Source organism: Rhinoderma darwinii, chromosome 2 (genome assembly GCF_050947455.1).
Source record: "Rhinoderma darwinii isolate aRhiDar2 chromosome 2, aRhiDar2.hap1, whole genome shotgun sequence".
Taxonomy (NCBI): Eukaryota; Metazoa; Chordata; class Amphibia; order Anura; family Rhinodermatidae; genus Rhinoderma; species Rhinoderma darwinii.
Window position 1 is genome coordinate 186,307,170 of NC_134688.1, and position 19,263 is coordinate 186,326,432.

Sequence of the window (19,263 nt, forward strand, 5' to 3'; positions counted from 1 at the left end):
GGAATGCCACACCGGTCCTACTCCCAGGATTATGCTTTGGGGTGGCATAATGTACGGTAGTCTGACCCTTCTAGTCTTCATTTCAGGTACACTAACAGCTCGGCGTTACATTGATTTAGTCGTGGGAACCAGTGGTACGGACATTTTTTCAAAGTGTTCCAGAAGCCGTTTTTCAATAGAGCGCCATGCCGCATGTTGTTCGTGCTACTGTGAGCAGCCTGCGTGGCCTAAACATGCTACCATGGCCTCCAGCATCTTAGAACTTGTCTTCCATTGAGCACATCTGGTACGTCATGGGTTGGCAATTGCAAAGGGCTGCCAGCAGACAGACAATCTTGATGATTTGCATTCAGTGTGGCATAACATTCCTTAGACAGCCATTAATAACTATTAATGAATGCAATAAAATAATAACTATTATAATAGAATGCCAAAGCCTGTAAGTGAATGTATTTCTGCGCGTGGTGCTCATACTCGATACTGAATAAATCAAGATGTTTGGAATATTTTGCTTTTTTTTTTTATCATTTGCATATCATTAACATGTCTATCGATCCTGTGATCTCCACAATTCCAAAACGTTTCCTTCTTGGCGTTCCAATTTTAATGTTGAGGAGTGTACATTAAACATTCCCATTATGGGTCAGTTCACACAATGGCCGAAATTGCCCCCAATTGATTTCAATGGGAGGCAGAGGCATTTTTTTCCCCCGGGCTGCTTTTGACCACTCGCGGGGAAAAAAAAGGGAATGAACTTTCTTGCCGCGGTTTTCTCTTCTGACCTCTCATTGAAATCAATAGGAGGCAGGAAAAACCTGCAGCGCTCATTTAAGCATTTTTCATGACTTTTTTTGCCAACGGCCATTGAAGTAGATTCAATAGCTGCGGGCGAAAAAATGCGGAAAAATAAGTGCAGACAGTTCAGAAATCTGCCTCAAAATACCCAAAGGAATTCTGGGGCAGATACTTTTCTGCCTGCAAAAAACTCAGTGTCAACAGGGCCTTAGACAATAAACATCCAAAATCAGTCCATGTGGTTTCAAAACCATGCATTCTTATAATAAAACCAGCAATACAAACAGTCAATTACACTGTAGATACGTCATGCTAAAATAAATGTCTATAAACCATTAATAAAAGGAAATAGGCTAAACACTATAATCCCCAGTTAAAGGAGTTTTCCAGCCGATGGAAATTGATGGCCTATCTTCCGGATAGGCCATTAGTATCGGATGGGTCGGGGTCCGTCTCCCTGGACCCCGGTGATCAGCTGTTTTGAAGGGACCGCAACGCTCGTACGAGCTTGTCTTCCCCCTTCATTTCTAGATGCTCACGGTGAATGTTTGACACACATTTAGTGGCCCCTTCAAAACAGCTGATCGGCGGCAGACCCCGACACATCAGCTATTAATGGCCTATCCTGAGGATAGGCCATCAATTTTTATTTACTGGAAAACCCCTTTAAGACATTACATTAAATTGTGCCTTTAAGTATCCAGTTATACGAGTAAAGGGTTTATGTGTACTACGATTTTACAAGACTTCTTTAGAGACAGGCACAATCATATATTTCACACCAATAATAGTAAGTAAAATGTGTACCTACCTGTAAAGGTTCACTGTGGGGATTGTGAATATTAATTAAAGGTGAAAAACTGCTATTTACAGGAACTCGTGCCCCAATGAATGGGCGCAATCGATATGGGTTGGGGATCCCAACACCAAAAACCTGCAAATCAATCAATATTTTACACTAGTAATAAGTAAGGCTTATTTAGAAAGAAAAACCATCAGTAAATTTACTAAAACATCCTTAAAGCAAAGGGGTTATGATTTTTTATAAATTAATTTCTGTGTTTATTTAATAAAATTTTATATGTACTTTATTTTTTCACATAAAATGTTTTTTTTATTTTTATTAACACTTTTTTAATTCACTGGGGGCTGCCATGTTCATAAGTTGTGGGGGTGTGCGTGTGCCTGCCTGTTTGGGGGGGTACTTACCGCTGCTCGATGGAGCAGTGGTGCTCACCGCTGTTCCTTCAAAACAGCCGATTGGCGGCAGTTTTGAAGGATCAGCGGCGAGCACCACTGCTCCGTTATTCCTTGCTCCTTCTGTGAACCGCTGTGTAACTACATGGCGATTCACAGAAGCAAGGAATGAAGAAGCAGCGGAATATTACTAACTCTTATTTTTTTGTTTTGCAGGTTCCACTGTGCGGTTTGGACTAAGCCGTAGATTCGTTGGACTACTTTGACGATCTATCTTTTTTTCTTTTAAAAAAAAATAAAAAATGGTGAAAGAGGGTTGTGTGGGGGAGTTTTTATTTTAATAAAAAATTATTTTAGGTCTCTTTTTTTAATACTTTATTACCAACTTAGTAATGGCTGTCTGTTTGACGACGTCCATTACGAAGACTGGGCTTAGTGTTAGCCAGTAAAAAGGTACTAACCTCCCATTATTACCCCGCTACTATCTGTAGTGATGGTCGGACACTGGGGCAACTGCAGGCTGGTATTATTAGGCTAGGAAGGGCCACCCTGACAATGCTAGGCTTCGGCTGTTTTATTGTATCTGGCTGGTTATGAAAATGGGGAGGGGGACACCACGTAGTTTTTCTTTGTTTAAAAAAAAAAAAAAAGTATAAATTGATAGAAACTACATGGGGTTCCCCCCATTTTCATAACCAGCCAGATACAATAAAACAGCAGCAGCCTAGCATTACCAGGGTGGGAAGGGCCCTTCCCAGCCTGCGGCCGCCCCAGTGCCCGTCCATCACTACAGATGGTCGGGTACTGGATCGTACCTGGCTCTTCCCGATACCCCTGGTGGCGTTGGGTATCAGGGTAATGGAAGGGTTACTGCTAGCCTTTTTACTGGCCAACACTAAGCCCCGCCTTAGTAATGGACGTCATTAAACAGACAACTGCGATTACTAAGGTGGTAATAAACTATCAAAAAAACAGAGATATAACTCCCTATTCACATAGAGCTTGCTGGCCCCCGAAATCTCCCCACATTGATCTCAATGGAAGGCAGAGGTGTTTTTTCCCCGGGTAGCTTTTGACCGCTCACGGAAGGAAAAAAAAGCAGCGCTTCCTTTCTTGCAGCTTCCGCCTCTGACCTCCCATTGAAATCTTTTCAGAGGCGTTTTTGCCCATGGTTCTTGCATTAGCTTAAATGGCCACGGACGAAAACTGCCACGAAAAAAAGTGCAGGAAGTTTGAAATCGGCTTCAAAATTCCTGAAGGAATTCTGAGGCACATTTTTTTTTTCTGCCTGCAAAAAACTGTGTGAACAGGGCCTAAGGGTGTATTCCCACAGTGCAGTTTTGCCGCGTCTTTCCCGTGCGGCCGAAAACCAGAATAACACATGCCTATTTAGCACAATTTTTTCGATTAGGTTTTCAGCTGCGTGGCGAATATGGTTTGAGTACACCCTAAGAAAATATTTTTTTATTCAAATAAAAACTCCACCGCACAACCCTGGTTAACCCTTTAATTTTATTTTTAAAAAACGTAGATCGAAGTAGTCTAACGTATCTACGACGTAGTCCAAACGGTCGAGCGGAACCTGCAAAATAAAAAAATTAAGTTCGTAATATAAAAAATAAAAATCTCACCTAAGGCGACTTGTGTCTTCTCCCTGCACCGCAATATAAACTACAGGCCGATGAAAAAGAATTCCCTTAGGGCATGTTCACACGTCGTTCAAAAAAAACGTGTAAAATACACTGGCATTTCTTATGAAGCGCGCATTTTAAAATAGCCGATTTTTTACGTGTGATTTTGACGCATTTTGAGTAATTAGGAGTACCATTGACTATGGAGACATTTGGTGCGCTTTACGTGCCAAACAATTGACAAAACGCTACTTTACTCCGCAATTAGTTGTTTTTTTTTTAAGTCACCTGCGTAAAAAATTGTGTTGTATGCACTAACGGCGCGCTTTCCCATTGATGTAAATGAGAAGCTTAATCAAGTGTTTGACGCCTCTTTCAAGGGGCTTTTTAAATGTTTTCTGTCGCATAATTACGAGTCCCATAGACTATGGAAATATTTGGCACGCTTTACGTGCCAAAGGATTGACAAGATGCTTCTTTTTCCCGCAACGCGTTTTTTAAAAACACCTGCGTAAAAAATAGGGTTATATATATATAAGTACTAACGGCGCGCTTTCCCATTGATGTAAATGGGAAGCTTAATCAAGCGTTTGTCACGTTTTTCGGAGCGTAAAAAACAGAGTCAAACACACACCGTGTGAACCGGTCAACTGAAAAGGTATTCACCACAGGGTCTTCCCTTTTGACTTTCATCGTTCTAAGGCTACATTCACACAAGCGTATCAGATTCACGCGTGTGAATCTGGTCTGTGTGTGTGCTGCGTTATGCATCAGTGTGCTTTGCGAGGGGCACGCGTTATTCATGCACTCGCAAAGAACATTTTCTTTATTATTATTTTCAATTGAATTTATGCGAAAATTACACGCACCCATCGACTTCAATGGGCGCGTAGGTGCGTGAAAACGCACCAATATAGGACATGCAGTGAGTTTCACACAACGGACTCTTGCTGCGTGAAAACGCCTGCATGTGTTAACAGTCCAATTGAAATCAATGGATCCGTGTGCTGCGCGTGATTTCCATGCACAGCACACGGATGTCATTCGCGTTCGTCTGAATGAGCGTTTTTGTGTGCCCCGTAGCTTCTGCCAAAAACACTCCCAAAATGGGACCTGGACACTGCTTAGCAATTTGAAGACACCTTTTCCTGGCTTGTAGCCAAATATAGGGAGGGGGGCGAGTCTCCCTCCCACATTTACAGCAGCTGTAGGTCAGGCTGATCTGCCCGATTCACCTTGCTGTAATTCTGGGAAGTGCTCCCTCTGGTGGCCAACATAGGAAAACATGTCAAATTATTATTCCATTTTTAATACTTTCCACCTTGAGGGAGAAAAATAAAATAGAGCAAAAAATAAAAATAACTTCATTTTTTTATTTTGTCGACACATTCCCTTTAAAGTGTAGGTAAACGTCCGACAAAATTCTGACATGTCATAGTGACATGTCAGAAGTTTGGATTTGTGGGGGTCCGAGCACGGAGACCCCCACCAATCGCTAGAACGAAGCAGCTGAAGCGTTCGTGTGAGCGCTCAGCTGCTTAGTTTCTGTTCGGCTATTTCCAGAAATAAATGTATCGGTGTACGGACTAAATAGAAAGCCTATGAGCCCGTACACGATACATTTAATTCCGGAAAAAGCCGAACAGACACAAAGCGGCTGAGCGCTCTCATGAGCGCTTCAGCTGCTTCGTTCTAGCGATTGGTGGGGTTCTCCGTGCTCGGACCACCACAAATCCAAACTTCTGACATGTCATTAGGACATGTCAGAAGTTTGACAAACGTTTAGCCACACTAACTCAAATTGCCCTCTGTCGGATCCTTGTGTTCCCTGGCAGTAGAGGTTGGTTAACTGTCTGGCAACCCCATAGTTATAAGATTAAAACGAATGGTGTCTGTCGACGGAAATCTAACATCTTGGCCAGCTTTAAGATTTATTTTTTTTATCTTCAAATATATTTGACATCCTACCTGATAGGTAAATACCCCATGATTTGAGGTGTTAATAAATAAAGTATTTTCTACGTTTCCCACTACTCTTGCGAGAAACACCACATCAAACGATGTGTTCCCACCTGGGAGAATTTTCTGGGGAAAAAAAACAAAACAAAAACACCAAAAGGATAAATATTACCACAATATAGAAAAACCACAAAAAAACCACCACCACAATGACAATTCAGATGTCATACTTATAGCAACATGACACACAGACAAGTATAATGAATAGTTATAGTACAGAAGAAATTTATTATATATATACATACATACATACACACACACATACATATATATATATAGTACCCATTATATAAATACCTACTAGTACCCCCTGCACCACAAACCTAATAAAATATGTAAAATAAACTCCTGCATTATCTAAGTTCAAACCAAATTGGTATTTATATAGCATGGAATTGAGGAAAAAAAAGTTTCAAGGACATAGCCAGAGTCAGCAGAAAACGTTTCTTTTCATGGAGTCATTTTTTGCACGATGCCCTTCATTCACCGAGGCCCTGCCAGGACTCAATTGCTGGGACAGCTAGCTTTTTACTACTGTTCCAAAAATAATAGAGCAATAAAATGAGATGGATGTTCGGTACTGAAGGTCACAAATGGTTGCAGAGCTCTGCTATTAATAGGCGATCCAGGATCTATGTTCAGGGAGCCCTTTAAAAATACAGGTGGCGCACTTTGTTCAAGTGACTCATTCTATCAAAGACCTTAAAGGGAAGAAAAGATCTGTCGAGAGTACAAAACTGAAAAATAAAGTGGAGCAACTGAAAATTTTTCAACACTACCCTGACCATACGTACATGTACAATAAAAAAAAAAAAAAAAAAAAAAAAAGGATTTAAAACACCAATTCCGTGCCTAAATCCTCATAAATCCGATCACATTCCACATCCATTGCACGTGAGTGGGGTATTTTATAGCCTATTCACATACAGCAGATAAAATCTGCGCAAATGTTCGTCCACGCCTCAGAAAAAAAAAAAAAAAAGTGACACGCTCATTATTTCCAGTGTGAACCTCGGATTTCTGCTGGGGATTCTTTGTAAAATACACAGCCTAAGGCCGGATTTACATGAGCGTGTGTTTTGCGCGTGCAAAAAACGCTGCGTTTTGCTCGCGCAAAAGGTACTTAATAGCTCTGTGTGTCATCCCCGTATCATGCGTGGCTGTGTGATTTTCGCTGTTTGTATGTTTGTAAACAGAAAAATACGCGGTGCTTTTCTGTTTTCATGCATACATTTTACTGATGTCGCGCAAATCACGTGCGTCACACGGAAGTGCTTCCGTGTGCTGCGCGTGATTTTCACGCACCCATTGACATCAATGCGTGCGTGATGCGCGAACAACGCACACATAACGGACATGTTGTGAGTTTTACGCAGCGGACACACGCTGCGTGAAACTCACGGACAGTCTGCACGGCCCCATAGACTAACATAGGTCCGTGCGAGGCGGTGTGAAAATCACGCACGTTGCACGGACGTATATCACGTTCGTCTAAATAAGCTCTAAGTGTGGCCTTTGCTGTCCAAGGGTGTTCTGTTTTTGCATGATAATTTCATGATTGCTTATGGAACATTTCTACAGCCCTGACTTGGACACCATTGAATTTTCTTTGAGAAAAAAAAATAAATAAATAAAATCACAAAAAGCCTACATGAGCGGGATAAATGTTTTTACCAGTAGGGATTTGATTCTTTGGTCTACAGAACAGACAAAAACCTCAACACACAAGGAGAGTGCATTATATATAAAAAAAAAAAAAAAAAGACTGGATGCAGGTTTACATCTGTTGAGTAGTCAAGTCAATGTAACGTGATCTGAACTATTAAATGGCAGGAAACCTCCCTTGGTGACTTCCCCTCGTAGTTCATAGTAGTGAAGATTTACGTTGAATGACTTCATCTGAGATTTTCACCAAATGGCCAAAGAAAGAAGGACGTAGGATAACCAGCAAGTCCTATGTGTAACCAATAGTTACTTACCCTATTTTGAAAAAAAGATGCATGAAAATGCGATGTTGTTGCGGATATTGATATTAAAGTAATAGTTTCATCTGAACTAGGATTGTGCAAGTAAACTTTTTCCATTTTGGGCATCCCCACAGGCCTATAATAAAATACAGAAAACGGTGTTAATAACCTGTATACAGAGAGACATATTGCAAGGTTTCAATCATATAAAGTAGCAAAAAATAATCGACTGAGGAGTTGCCGAAACAGTCTAAATCGGCGAGTGTCTGGTCTCTGGGATATCTGGCATTCTGGAGAACGAATCGGTGCCAACCATAAGTGGCCGCAAATCAACAGTCACTATCCAATGAAAGTGGTCGATGGCCTCCCATTGAGAGACAGAGTTTATCAACTCAAAAAAAAAGTAGTATGTAAAAAAAAAAAAAAAAAAAAAAAAAAAAATGCAACAAAAATGAATGATGTGAACCCAGCCAGGGACAAAGACCAGCATCAGCAGTAGCTTTATCAATAGCTGTAGTAATATATACCGCTATTACGTAAATGCTGTCCAAGTGTTTGGGCTAAAGCAGTGGAGTAGAAACAAACAAATCTGTTGATAGTAAAGAAAAGTTATCTATTGTGCCAAAATTTTTCATTGCAAAAACACAGACATGGAGCTGCAGAGCGGGGACATGTCACAATAAGGCCATGGCTTAGTTAGTTCTTTTTTTAATCTTATTGATATGACTTCTATCACATGAATTAAATGCAACAGTAATGGACTTCGTGAATATATTTTTTAGTAGTATTAAAACTAACCTTAATAAAGTAAGTGTTCTTTTCTTAACAGGACACCAGCATGTAGAGGATAGCGTCTCATGAACACGGGCATATACAGCTCCGTAGAACACCAGACGCCAAAATATGGCAAACCGATTTCTATGTGGGCCCTGCTTTACCTCCATAGGCCTTCAATTTCACATGTAGACAGTATTTTTCTGTCCGATTCCATATATTCTATACTATCAGATCTGAAATTATTGAGCTTTATTTAAGAGTAAGGCAGTGTTCACAAGGAGTTAAGTGCGTTTGACGCGGGGAAAAACGCTCGCTGGAAAAATGGGAGCCAGAGAAAGCACCGCGGCAAAAAGTGCCGTCAGGTCAAAAACCTGCCTCAAAATTCCTAAAGGAATGAGGCAGATTTTTCCGCCAGCAAAAAAACCTCAGTGTGAACAGGGTCTTACTCTGTAATACAGTACCATATGGCAGCACAGAGTGCCTACGACTCCTTAGTACTGACTACTGGGGTTCAGTGTGCCTCTGTACTGCCTTCTTGTACACCGCTCCTCCATGTGCATGAAAGATTTACACCGAGGTAAGCGCAAAGTTGGTTTGCGGTCTATTTCCCTCAAAGAATAACATTATGCATTAGCTCACTAGGGGAAATACATAATGAATTAACATTGAGATCAAGCAAGCTGAAAGAACACACAAGTTAATTCCATAGAACAGAGGAGGTAAGCTGCTGCCATACATGTGACATCACTTATCTCCCGGGAAAACAAACTCAACCCTGTCTGATCCATGTTTCCCCATTGATGCCAACCCTGCGTCAAGGTCTGCCAGCCATAAAGACTTTTGGCTATCTATTGATAGACGCTGGTAAGGGCCGAAATATTGCTTGGCGAATAAACATTTTTCATTTTGAAGTCAACTGTTTCCCCTCTCGCTTTTGGTTCCCGACTCGCCCTGTACTTTTCGGACTTTAAAAAGTGAATGCTTATCCATTTTCATTATCTTTCAATCAGTTGAGATAAATTTATGTGCTGAGGTCTGTCTGACCTGACTGCATCATGCACTATGGACCAAAAATGAAGCAAACATTGGCACCACACTTAACCAGTGTATTGCCACCAAATACTACAAATCTCTAGAGGACAATGGACATGTTTTATTTCGATATCTAAACAGGTTGCTTTTAACCCAGTGAGTTGAAACAATCCATTCAGTCCTTATCTGTACTGTATATAGATTGCACCTAGTGTACAACAGGCGCATAACATGAGCACCAAGAGTTGTAGGCTATTAGTAGTCAGATCATCATTGGACATCCGTAATAAGGGATTCTGGAGTAAGAGATATGCAAAAAGGGGGAAAGCCCAAAAGTACCATTATTCATCAAATATTGGATAAGCCATTAATATCATATCTGTCGGGGTCCGACTGCCCAGCACCCCTGCCGATCAGCGGATTTGAAGGGGCCGCAACACTCTTACAAGCGCTGCTTCCCCCTTCATTTCCATTACTGCTCACACTGTGAATCGCTTGCACATTTGTAGCGGTGGTTGACATTATTACAGCCTGTTCCCATTCACATTAATTGTCATTATTATCCCAAAATAGATTAAAACAGCCTGTTCTGGCACAGAAGCATCAACTAACCTGAATCCTCCTATCTGAGCGGTCTATAGTACTGTATACAAATTATTCTACAATTATTTCTGATACAAATAGAAACTGTAATTAATACTGTACACAGTTCTCCGAGTAGTAATGTGTGTAGAAGTGTGCAGCGTACCCACACAAAGACACAAATGCTGCAGAAACCACTGAACCAAAACCTACCCAAGAGCAGGTGTCAGCAAAAGCAGCGTGACAAGTGCACCTCAGACAGACTATTTCCGAGCAGACATAAATGTATACAAAGCAGACGTCATCTACAACAGATACAGAAGAACACTACACTATACTGGTTATTCACTGCACAGCTATGTACACCTTTGAAATAGTTTTGGGGGTTTTTAACCCCTTAGTGACCAGCCCATTTTAGGCCCTAATGACCAAGCTATTTTATTCGTTTTTCTATAGTCGCATTCAAAGAGCTATAACGTTTTTATTTTTTCGTCTACATAGCTGTATAAGGACTTTTTTTTTGCGGGATTAGTTGTGCTTTTTAATAGCACCATTTTTGGGTACATATAATTTTTATATTAACTTTTATTAACCTTTTTGGGGGGGGATTATAAAAAAAAAAATGAAATTCCGCCATTGTTCTATGCGTTTTTAAATTGACGCCGTTCACTATGCGACGTAAATAACATGTTACCTTTATTCTATGGGTCGGTACGATTACGGCGATACCACATATGTAGAGGTTTTTTTATGTTTTACGACTTTTGCACAATAAAAACACTTTTGAACTAAAATTATTTGCTTTTGCATCGTCGCATTCCAAGAGCCGTAATTTTTTTATTTTTCCATCAATGTAGTGATTTTTTGGGCTTGTTTTCTGCGGGACAAGACGTAGTTTTGAATGGTACTGTTTTGGGGTACATGGGACTTATTGATTCATTTTTATTATGACTTTTTTGGGGGGCAATGGAAAAAAATTGCAATTTCGCCATGGTTTTTTGCGTTTTTTTTTTACGGTGTTCACTTTGCGGTTTAAATTACATATTAACTTTATTAATGGAGTCATTACGGTCGCGGCGATACCACATATGTGTACTTATGGAAAAAAATGGTTTTATTAATTTTTTTACTGTACTTTTTATTAATAATCTTTATTTCATTTTGATGACTTATTTTATTAGTCCCACTAGGGGACTTTACTGTGCGATCTTCCGATCGCTGCTATAATGCTTTGGTATACTTCGTACACCAGAGCATTATTGCCTGTCAGTGTAAATCTGACAGCCAATCTGTTAGGACGTGCCTCCGGCGCGTCCTAACAGGCATATGTCCAGGGCAGACCTGGGGGCTTTTATCAAGCCCCCGGCTGCCATGACACCCCATCTGAGACCCGCAATTTCATTCGCGGGCCGCCGATGGGTGACAGAGGGAGCTCACTCCCTCTGTAAACAAAGTTAAATGCCGCGGTCGCTATTGACGGCGGCATTTAACGGGTTAAACGGCCGCGATCGAAGTGAACTTCGATCGCGGGCGTTGGAGCAGGAGCTCAGCTGTCATCAGACAGCAGAGCCCCGGCTCCTGCCTGCACGGGAGACCCGTGCAGGACTTAGACTAGGCTGACGTGAAAAGGCGTCAGCCTAGCCTAAAGCCCATTAGTGACCGACGTAAAAAGGCGTATTAGTGGTCACTAAGGGGTTAAATAAATACTGGCAGTGTGTTTTGTGCAACTGTCTAAATACTTATTAATTGACTTTTGGTCACCTTGCCTCCCAAAAAATAGGATAAAGTGTGATCAAAAAGTCGCATGTACACCAAAATGGTACCAATAAAAACTACAGCTCGTTCCGCAAAAAATCACAGCCCTCATAACACTACATCTATGAAAAATTAAAATTAGTTAGCCCCTTCCCGACATTTGATATATCCATACGCCAAAGTCAGGTAGGGGGAAGTATGGAACGGGCTCATAGAGTGGGATTGTGCTCGAGTAACGAGCGGGATTGTGCTCGAGCGCGATCCCGCTCGTTTAACTCGTAAAATGCCGCGATCAAGAGGGACCGCAGCGTTTAAATCGTTCGAAAGAGGGGGCGACTAACAGCTCATTGCGCCCCCCGCAATGCAATTGCAGGGTGGCGATTGTTGCTATGGCTGCCTGGGGGCCTAATGAAAGCCCCCAGGTCCGCCATCTTTGTGCACCTATTAAGCCCTGCCTCCGGCAGAGCTTAATAGTTGCCTGTAAGAATGACGATATGGTCACCTCATATCCCACAAAAATTTTTTATAAAAAAGAGATCAAAACGTTGCATGTACCCCAAAATGGTATCATTAACAACTACAGCTTATCCTGCCAAAAATAAGCCCTCGTACCACTTCGATGGAAAAATAAAAAAAAGTTATGGCTCTCAGAATTTGGCGACTAAATATGTGAATTCCATAAAAACGAAGAGCAAAAAACAATGGGGGAAATCGCTATTTTTTTTTAACATTTTCTACCCCACAAATTATTTTTTCGCTTTTCCTAGTACATTATATGGCACAATAAATGGTGCTACGAAAAACTACAACTCGTCCCACAAAAATCAAGCCCTCATAGGACTATATCGACGGAAAAATAAAGAAGTTAAGGCTTTTGGAATGTGGGAAGTAAAAACCTAAAATGAAAATCTGAAAAATGGCTGCGGCGGGAAGTGATTAAGGTTCCCATAAGTCAGGAAAGAAAAATATGCAGTTGTGAAGGCTCGAGAGAAATATTTCTTCTGTTTCAAGAGGCGATTTATCAAGGCTCTAAAATTAGGGAACCAGGAAAGGTAGGGCCCAAACATATCTTATGGAAGTCAGGGTGCCCGTATTATACCAGGACAACACTTTCCCAGTAAAATTCCCTAAACTTCAAAAGGTGCAGAGTGTGGAAAGGACACCATTTATCAGTGTGACACTGACCGATGCATAAAGGGTTGCTACACAGCATAAGGCCTCATGCACACGGCCGTGATTATCGGGTCGGCCGACCGCAGAGTGTCACCTGCGAGCCGCCCGCAATTCGCGGGCCGTACACATGGCCACGTCTATTATTTTCTATGAGCTTGGACCGCAGAACACGGCCGTAATAAGACATGTCCATTCTTTCTGCGGTCCAGGCTCCTGGGCCCTGCACGGACTGTGGAAACCACGGTCATGTGCATGGAGCCATAGAAATTAATGGGGCCGCAATTCTCCCGTGGATTTTCGGGGGAATTGCAGCCGCAAAAGCACGTTCGTGTGCATGGGGCCTAACACACATCTATGGATTATTTTATTGCTTTTTTTTTTACCCCATTATTATACCACCTCACTATGTCCCACCATACTCCGCCCAACTTGCATGTATCCCCACAGTATAAACTGAAATACCAGTAAAATTCCAAACCAAACTACTACCAAGCAAAATCCATGCTCCAAAAGCCGAATGGCGCTGCCTCCCTACCGAGTCCTACAGTGTGCCCAAACAGCTGTTTACTTACACATATGTGGCTTTACCATACCCGGGAGAGCCCATTTAACAATTGTTGGGGTGTGTGTGTCTCCAGTGGCAGAAGCTGGGCATGACATATTTGCCACTGATATGGCATATCTAGGGAAAAATTATAATTTTTACTTTGCACCATCAACAGCGCATTCATTTAAGGAAAATACCTGTGGGGTGAAAATGCTCTACACCCCTTAATACATGCCTTGAGGGGTGTAGTTTCCAAAATGGGGTCACTTCTCAGGGGTTTATTTTATTATTTCACATCAGAACCCTGCGATTGCGAACCATTTGTAAATCGCCAAATTAGGCCTCAATTTCACATGGTACTCTTTCACTCCTGAGCCCTGTCGAATGTCCAGGCAAAAGATTAGGGCCACATGTAGGGTGTTTCTAAAACCGGAAATCACAGCATAATTATTAGAGAGCAGTGTTATGGTGGCACAAGCCGGGCACCACATATTGGCATATCTATGGAAAAATTCCCATTTTCATTCTGCAACATCGAGTGCACACTAATTTCTGCAAAACACCTGCGGGGTGAACATGCTCACTACACCCCTAGGTGAATACCTTGAGAGGTGTAGTTTCCAAAATGGGGTCTCTTCTGGGGGGTTTCCACTGTTTTGGCTCCACAGGTGCTTTGCAAATGCGACATAGCGACCAGAAACCAATCGAGCAAAGTCTGCAATCCAACAGTCAAAAGGCGCTCCTTCGCTCCGGAGCCCTGCGCCTAGGCAGCAGTTTATGACCACATATGGGGTATTTCTGTACTCCAGAGAAGTTGTTTTACAAATGTTGGGGGGGCTTTTTCTTCTTTGTGGACATTGTTTGAAAAAAAGTTAACATTTTTCATTTACACGTCCAAATTCTAATAAAATCTATGAAACCTCTGTGGGGTCAAAATGCTCAGCACACCACTAGATTAATTCCTTGTGGGGAATAGTTTTAAAAATGTGGTGTTTTTTTGGGGTGTTTCCTTAGGTTTAAAGAGGTCTTGTGATGCCAAAACAGACATGGTGCCTAAAATATATTATAATAAAAAGAAGCCCCCAAAATCCTCTAAGTGCTACTTTGATTCTGAGGCTCGAGTTGGATATTTCTAAAAACTGCAGAATCTGGGCAATAAATATTGAGTTGTGTCTCTCTGGTAAAACCTTCTGTGTTACAGAAAGAAATTGATTAAAAAAGTTACATTTTCACCTCTAATTTTCTTTCATTCTTGTGAAACAACTAAAGGGTTAAGAAATTTTCTAAATGCGGTTGTGAATACTTTGAGGGGTGCAGTTTTTAAATTGGTGACTTATGGGGGTTTGTATTGTATAGGCCCCTCAAAGCCACTTCAGAACTGAACTGGTCCCTGAGAAAAATAGAATTTTGAAATTCTCTTGAAAATTTGAGAAATTGCTGCTAAAGTTCTAAGCCTCGTAACGTCCTAGAAAAATATAAGGACGTTCAAAAAACGATGCCAATCTAAAGAAGACATGTGGGGGATGTTAATTAGCTAGAAAAATGCTAATTGTTTACATTTTCCGCAAAATTTGGGTGTTTTTCACAATTAAACACTATGTTAGTGGTAAAATTTGGTACATACATTCAAAGTCCAATGTGTCACGAGAAAACAATCCCAGAATCGCTTGGATAGCTAAAAGCATTCCAAAGTTATTACCACATAAAGTGACACGACAGATTTGAAAAATAAGGCTCTGTCAGGAAGGTCAAAAGTGGCTAAAGCGGGAAGGGATTAAAAGGCTACGTATGTACACCTTTGAAATAGTTTTTTTTACATAAATATGCCTGTTTTGTGCAACGTTCTAACTACTTTTTATTGAAAATAATTTTTACAGCTGCTTTGTATCCCGTATACGGTATATATAGCGTCAAAAAATCAGTACAAGATGAACAATTTCAGAACTTTTTCCACCTTTAATGTCACCCATAATCTGTACAATCGTATTGAAAAACAAACGGAAATCTTTAAGGGTGACAAAATAAAAATAAAGAACAAAAATAATGTGGTTGTATAAATATGCACACCCTTAAAACTAATACTTTGTTGAATTACCCTTTGATTTTATGACAGCATTCAGTCTTTTTGGGTAGAAGTCTTTCAGCATGGCACACCTCGACTTGGGAATTGTTGCCCACTCTTCCTTGCAAAAGCGCTCCAAATCTGTCAGATTGCAAGGGCATCTTCTGTGTACAGCCCTCTTCAGATCACCCCACAGATTTTTCAATGGGATTCAGGTCTAAATTCTGGCTGGGCAATTTCAAAACGTTGATCTTCTTCTGCTGAAGCCATTTTTTTTGTTGATTTGGAGGTATGCTTTGAGTTGTTGTCGTGCTGAAAGGTGAAATTCCTCTTCATCTTCAGCTTTTAGCAGAGGCCTGCAGGTTTTGTGCCAATATTGCCTGATATTGGAACGGTTCATAAATTCCCTCCACCTTGACTAAAGCCCCAGGTCCAGCTGCAGAAAAACAGCTCCAAAGCATAATGCTGACTCCACCATGCTTCACTATGGGTATGGTGTTCTTTTGATGATGTGCAGTGTTGGCCTTGCGCCAAATACACCTTTTGGAATTATGGCCAAAAAGTTCAACCTTGGTCTCATTGACCATAACATGTTTTCCCACATGCTTTTGGAAGACGATGTAGGTCGATGCAAAATATGGCCGGGCTTGGACGTTTTTCTTTGTTAGAAAAGGCTTCCATCTTGCCACCCTACCCCACAGCCCAGACATATGAAGAACACGTGAGATTGTCGTCACATGCACTACACAACCAGTACCTGCCAGAAAGTCCTGCAGCTCCTTTAATGGTGCTGTAAGCCTCTTGGTAGCCTCCCGGACAAATTTTCGTCTAGTCTTTTCATCAAGTTTGAGGGACGTACCGTTCTTGTTAATGTCCCTGTTATGCCAAATGTAATCCACTTCTTGATGAAGGTCTTCACTGTGTTTCATGATATATCTAATGCCTTGGAAGTTCTTTGGTACCCTTCTCCTGACTGATGCCTTTCAACAATCTGATCCCTTTGATATTTGGAAGCTCTTTACGGACCATGGCTTTTGCGGTCACATGCAACAAAGAAAAAGTCAGGAAAATCCTAATAGAACAGAACAGCTGAACTTTATATGGGGTTACTAAGAATCACTTTAAATATTGGCAGCTGTGTACTGATGAGTTTAAAGAGGCTCTGTCACCACATTATAAGTGCCCTATCTCATACATAATCTGATCGGCGCTGTAATGTAGATAACAGCAGTGATTTTTATTTTGAAAAACGATAATTTTTGAGGAAGTTATGAGCAATTTTAGATTTAGTTTCTTAAAGACCAACTGGGCGTGTTTTTACTTTTGACCAAGTGGGTGTTGTAAAGAAGTGTATGAGGCTGAGGTCAAAAGTAAAAACACGCCCAGTTGTCTATTAAGAAACTCATTAGCATAAATCTAAAATTGCTCATAACTTGCTCAAAAATGATCGTTTTGCTAAATAAAAACCACTGCCGTTATCTACATTACAGCGCCGATCAGATTATGTAGGAGATAGGGCACTTATAATGTGGTGACAGCGCCTCTTTACATGTGATTGGCTAATTCTGAACACAACCACATCCCCAATTATAAGAGGGTGCTCACACTTATGCAACCACATTATTGCAGTTTTGTTATTTTTATTTTTCCCCTCTAAATGATTTCAGTTTGTTTTTCAATGGAATTGTACAGATTATGGGTCACATTAAAGGTGGAAAAAGTTCTGAAAGGATTTATCTTGTACGGATTTTTTTGACATGACAAAAACCTTTAACAGGGGTGCATAGACTTTTTATATCCACACTATATATTATAAACTAAATAGAAGTGTAGGTTCACACACGTATTTCATCGCTGAAAATCCACAGGGTAATACAGTAGCAGCGGAGTGAATGAGATTTGAACAAATCTCATCCATACGCTGCATTAAAAAACAATCAGCCGAAAAAACAGTTCATAAATTGACCCGCGGTGCAGTTTTTTAATCCGCAGCATGTCTATTTATGCTGCTGAATCGCTGATTTTCCCTATTGAATTCAACAGGAAGGTAACACGTCCGACAAAACGCAAATGTTGCAATTTTTGCAGCAGAAAAGCTGGGATTCCACTACGAAAAGATTGATTACTTACCGGCAAAATCGGTTTTTCATGAACCTATGACAGTTGGAGAGACATCCCATTCGCTGGACAGGAAGCCTGATATTTAAAAAAAAAACGGCAGACCTCTCTACACACCCAGTTTTTAGGGAGAACTCAGGATGAGATTATATATATATATATATATATATATATATATATACATATACACACACACACACACACACAAGAGTTCAAAAGTTTGGTCACCCAGACAATTTTGTGTTTTCCATGAAAACTCAGTTATATTTATCAAATGAGTTGCAAAATGACTAGAAAATATAGTCAAGACATTGACAAGGTTAGAAATAATGATTTTTATTTGAAATAATAATCTCCTTCAAACTTTGCTTTCGTCAAAGAATGCTCCATTTGCAGCAATTACAGCATTGCAGACCTTTGGCATTCTAGCTGTTAATTTGCTGAGGTAAATCGGGACAAATTTCACCCCATGCTTCCAGAAGGCCCTCACACAAGTTGGATTGGCTTGATGGGCACTTCTTGCGTACCATACGGTCAAGCTGCTCCCACAACAGCTCTATGGGGTTGAGATCTGGTGACTGCGCTGGCCACTCCATTACAGATAGAATACGAGCTGCCTACTTCTTCCCTAAATAGTTCTTGCATAATTTGGAGGTGTGCTTTGGGTCATTGCCCTGTTGTAGGATAAAATTGGCTCCAATCAAGCGCTGTCCACAGGGTATGGCATGGAGTTCCAAAATGGAGTGATAGCCTTCCTTATTCAAAATCCCTTTTACCTTTTACAAATCTCCCACTTTACCAGCACCAAAGCAACCCCAGACCATCACATTACCTCCACCATGCTTGACAGATGGCGTCAGGCACTCTTCCAGCATCTTTTCAGTTGTTCTGCGTCTCACAAATGTTCTTCTGTGTGATCCAAACACCTCAAACTTCGATTCGTCTGTCCATAACACTTTTTTCCAATCTTTCTCTGTCCAATGTCTGTGTGCTTTTGCCCATATTAATCTTTTCCTTTTATTAGCCAGTCTCAGATATGGCCTTTTCTTTGCCACTCTGCCCAGAAGGCCAGCATCCCGGAGTCGGCTCTTCACTGTAGACGTTGACACTGGCATTTTGCAGGTACTATTTAATGAAGCTGCCAGTTGAGGACCTGTGAGGCGTCTATTTCTCAAACTAGAGATTCTAATGTACTTGTCTTGTTGCTCAGTTGTGCAGCGGGGCCTCCCACTTCTCTTTCTACTCTGGTTAGGGCCTGTGTGTGCTGTCCTCTGAAGGGAGTAGTACACAGCGTTGTAGGAAATCTTCAGTTTCTTGGCAATTTCTCGCATGGAATAGCCTTCATTTCTAAGAACAAGAATAGATGGTCGAGTTTCACATTAAACTCTCAAAATGGCTAGAAAAAGAGAGCTTTCATCGAACCCACAAATGTAATGCTCCAGATTCTCAACTAGCTCAAAGGAAGATCAGTTTCATAGCTCCTCTAAACAGCAAAACTGTTTACAGTGGTGCTAACATAATTGCACAAGGGTTTTCTAATCATCCATTAGCCTTCTAACACAGTTAGCAAACACAATGTACCATTAGAACACTGGAGTGATGGTTGCT

The 19,263-nt window shown here is 41.0% G+C and overlaps 1 protein-coding gene across 2 annotated transcripts in view; it reads right to left on the bottom strand.

The window, feature by feature from the left end:
* TMEM131 (transmembrane protein 131) overlaps positions 1–19,263 on the bottom strand; it is a 218,173-nt gene that overhangs the window by 80,754 nt on the left and 118,156 nt on the right. For both annotated transcript variants that reach the window (XM_075852597.1, XM_075852596.1), the window contains exons 5-7: positions 7,622–7,745; positions 5,592–5,708; positions 1,603–1,729 (exon numbers count right to left, since the gene is read on the bottom strand). In XM_075852597.1, coding sequence (XP_075708712.1) covers positions 1,603–1,729; positions 5,592–5,708; positions 7,622–7,745 — 368 coding nt within the window. The remainder of the gene's footprint in view (positions 1–1,602; positions 1,730–5,591; positions 5,709–7,621; positions 7,746–19,263) is intronic.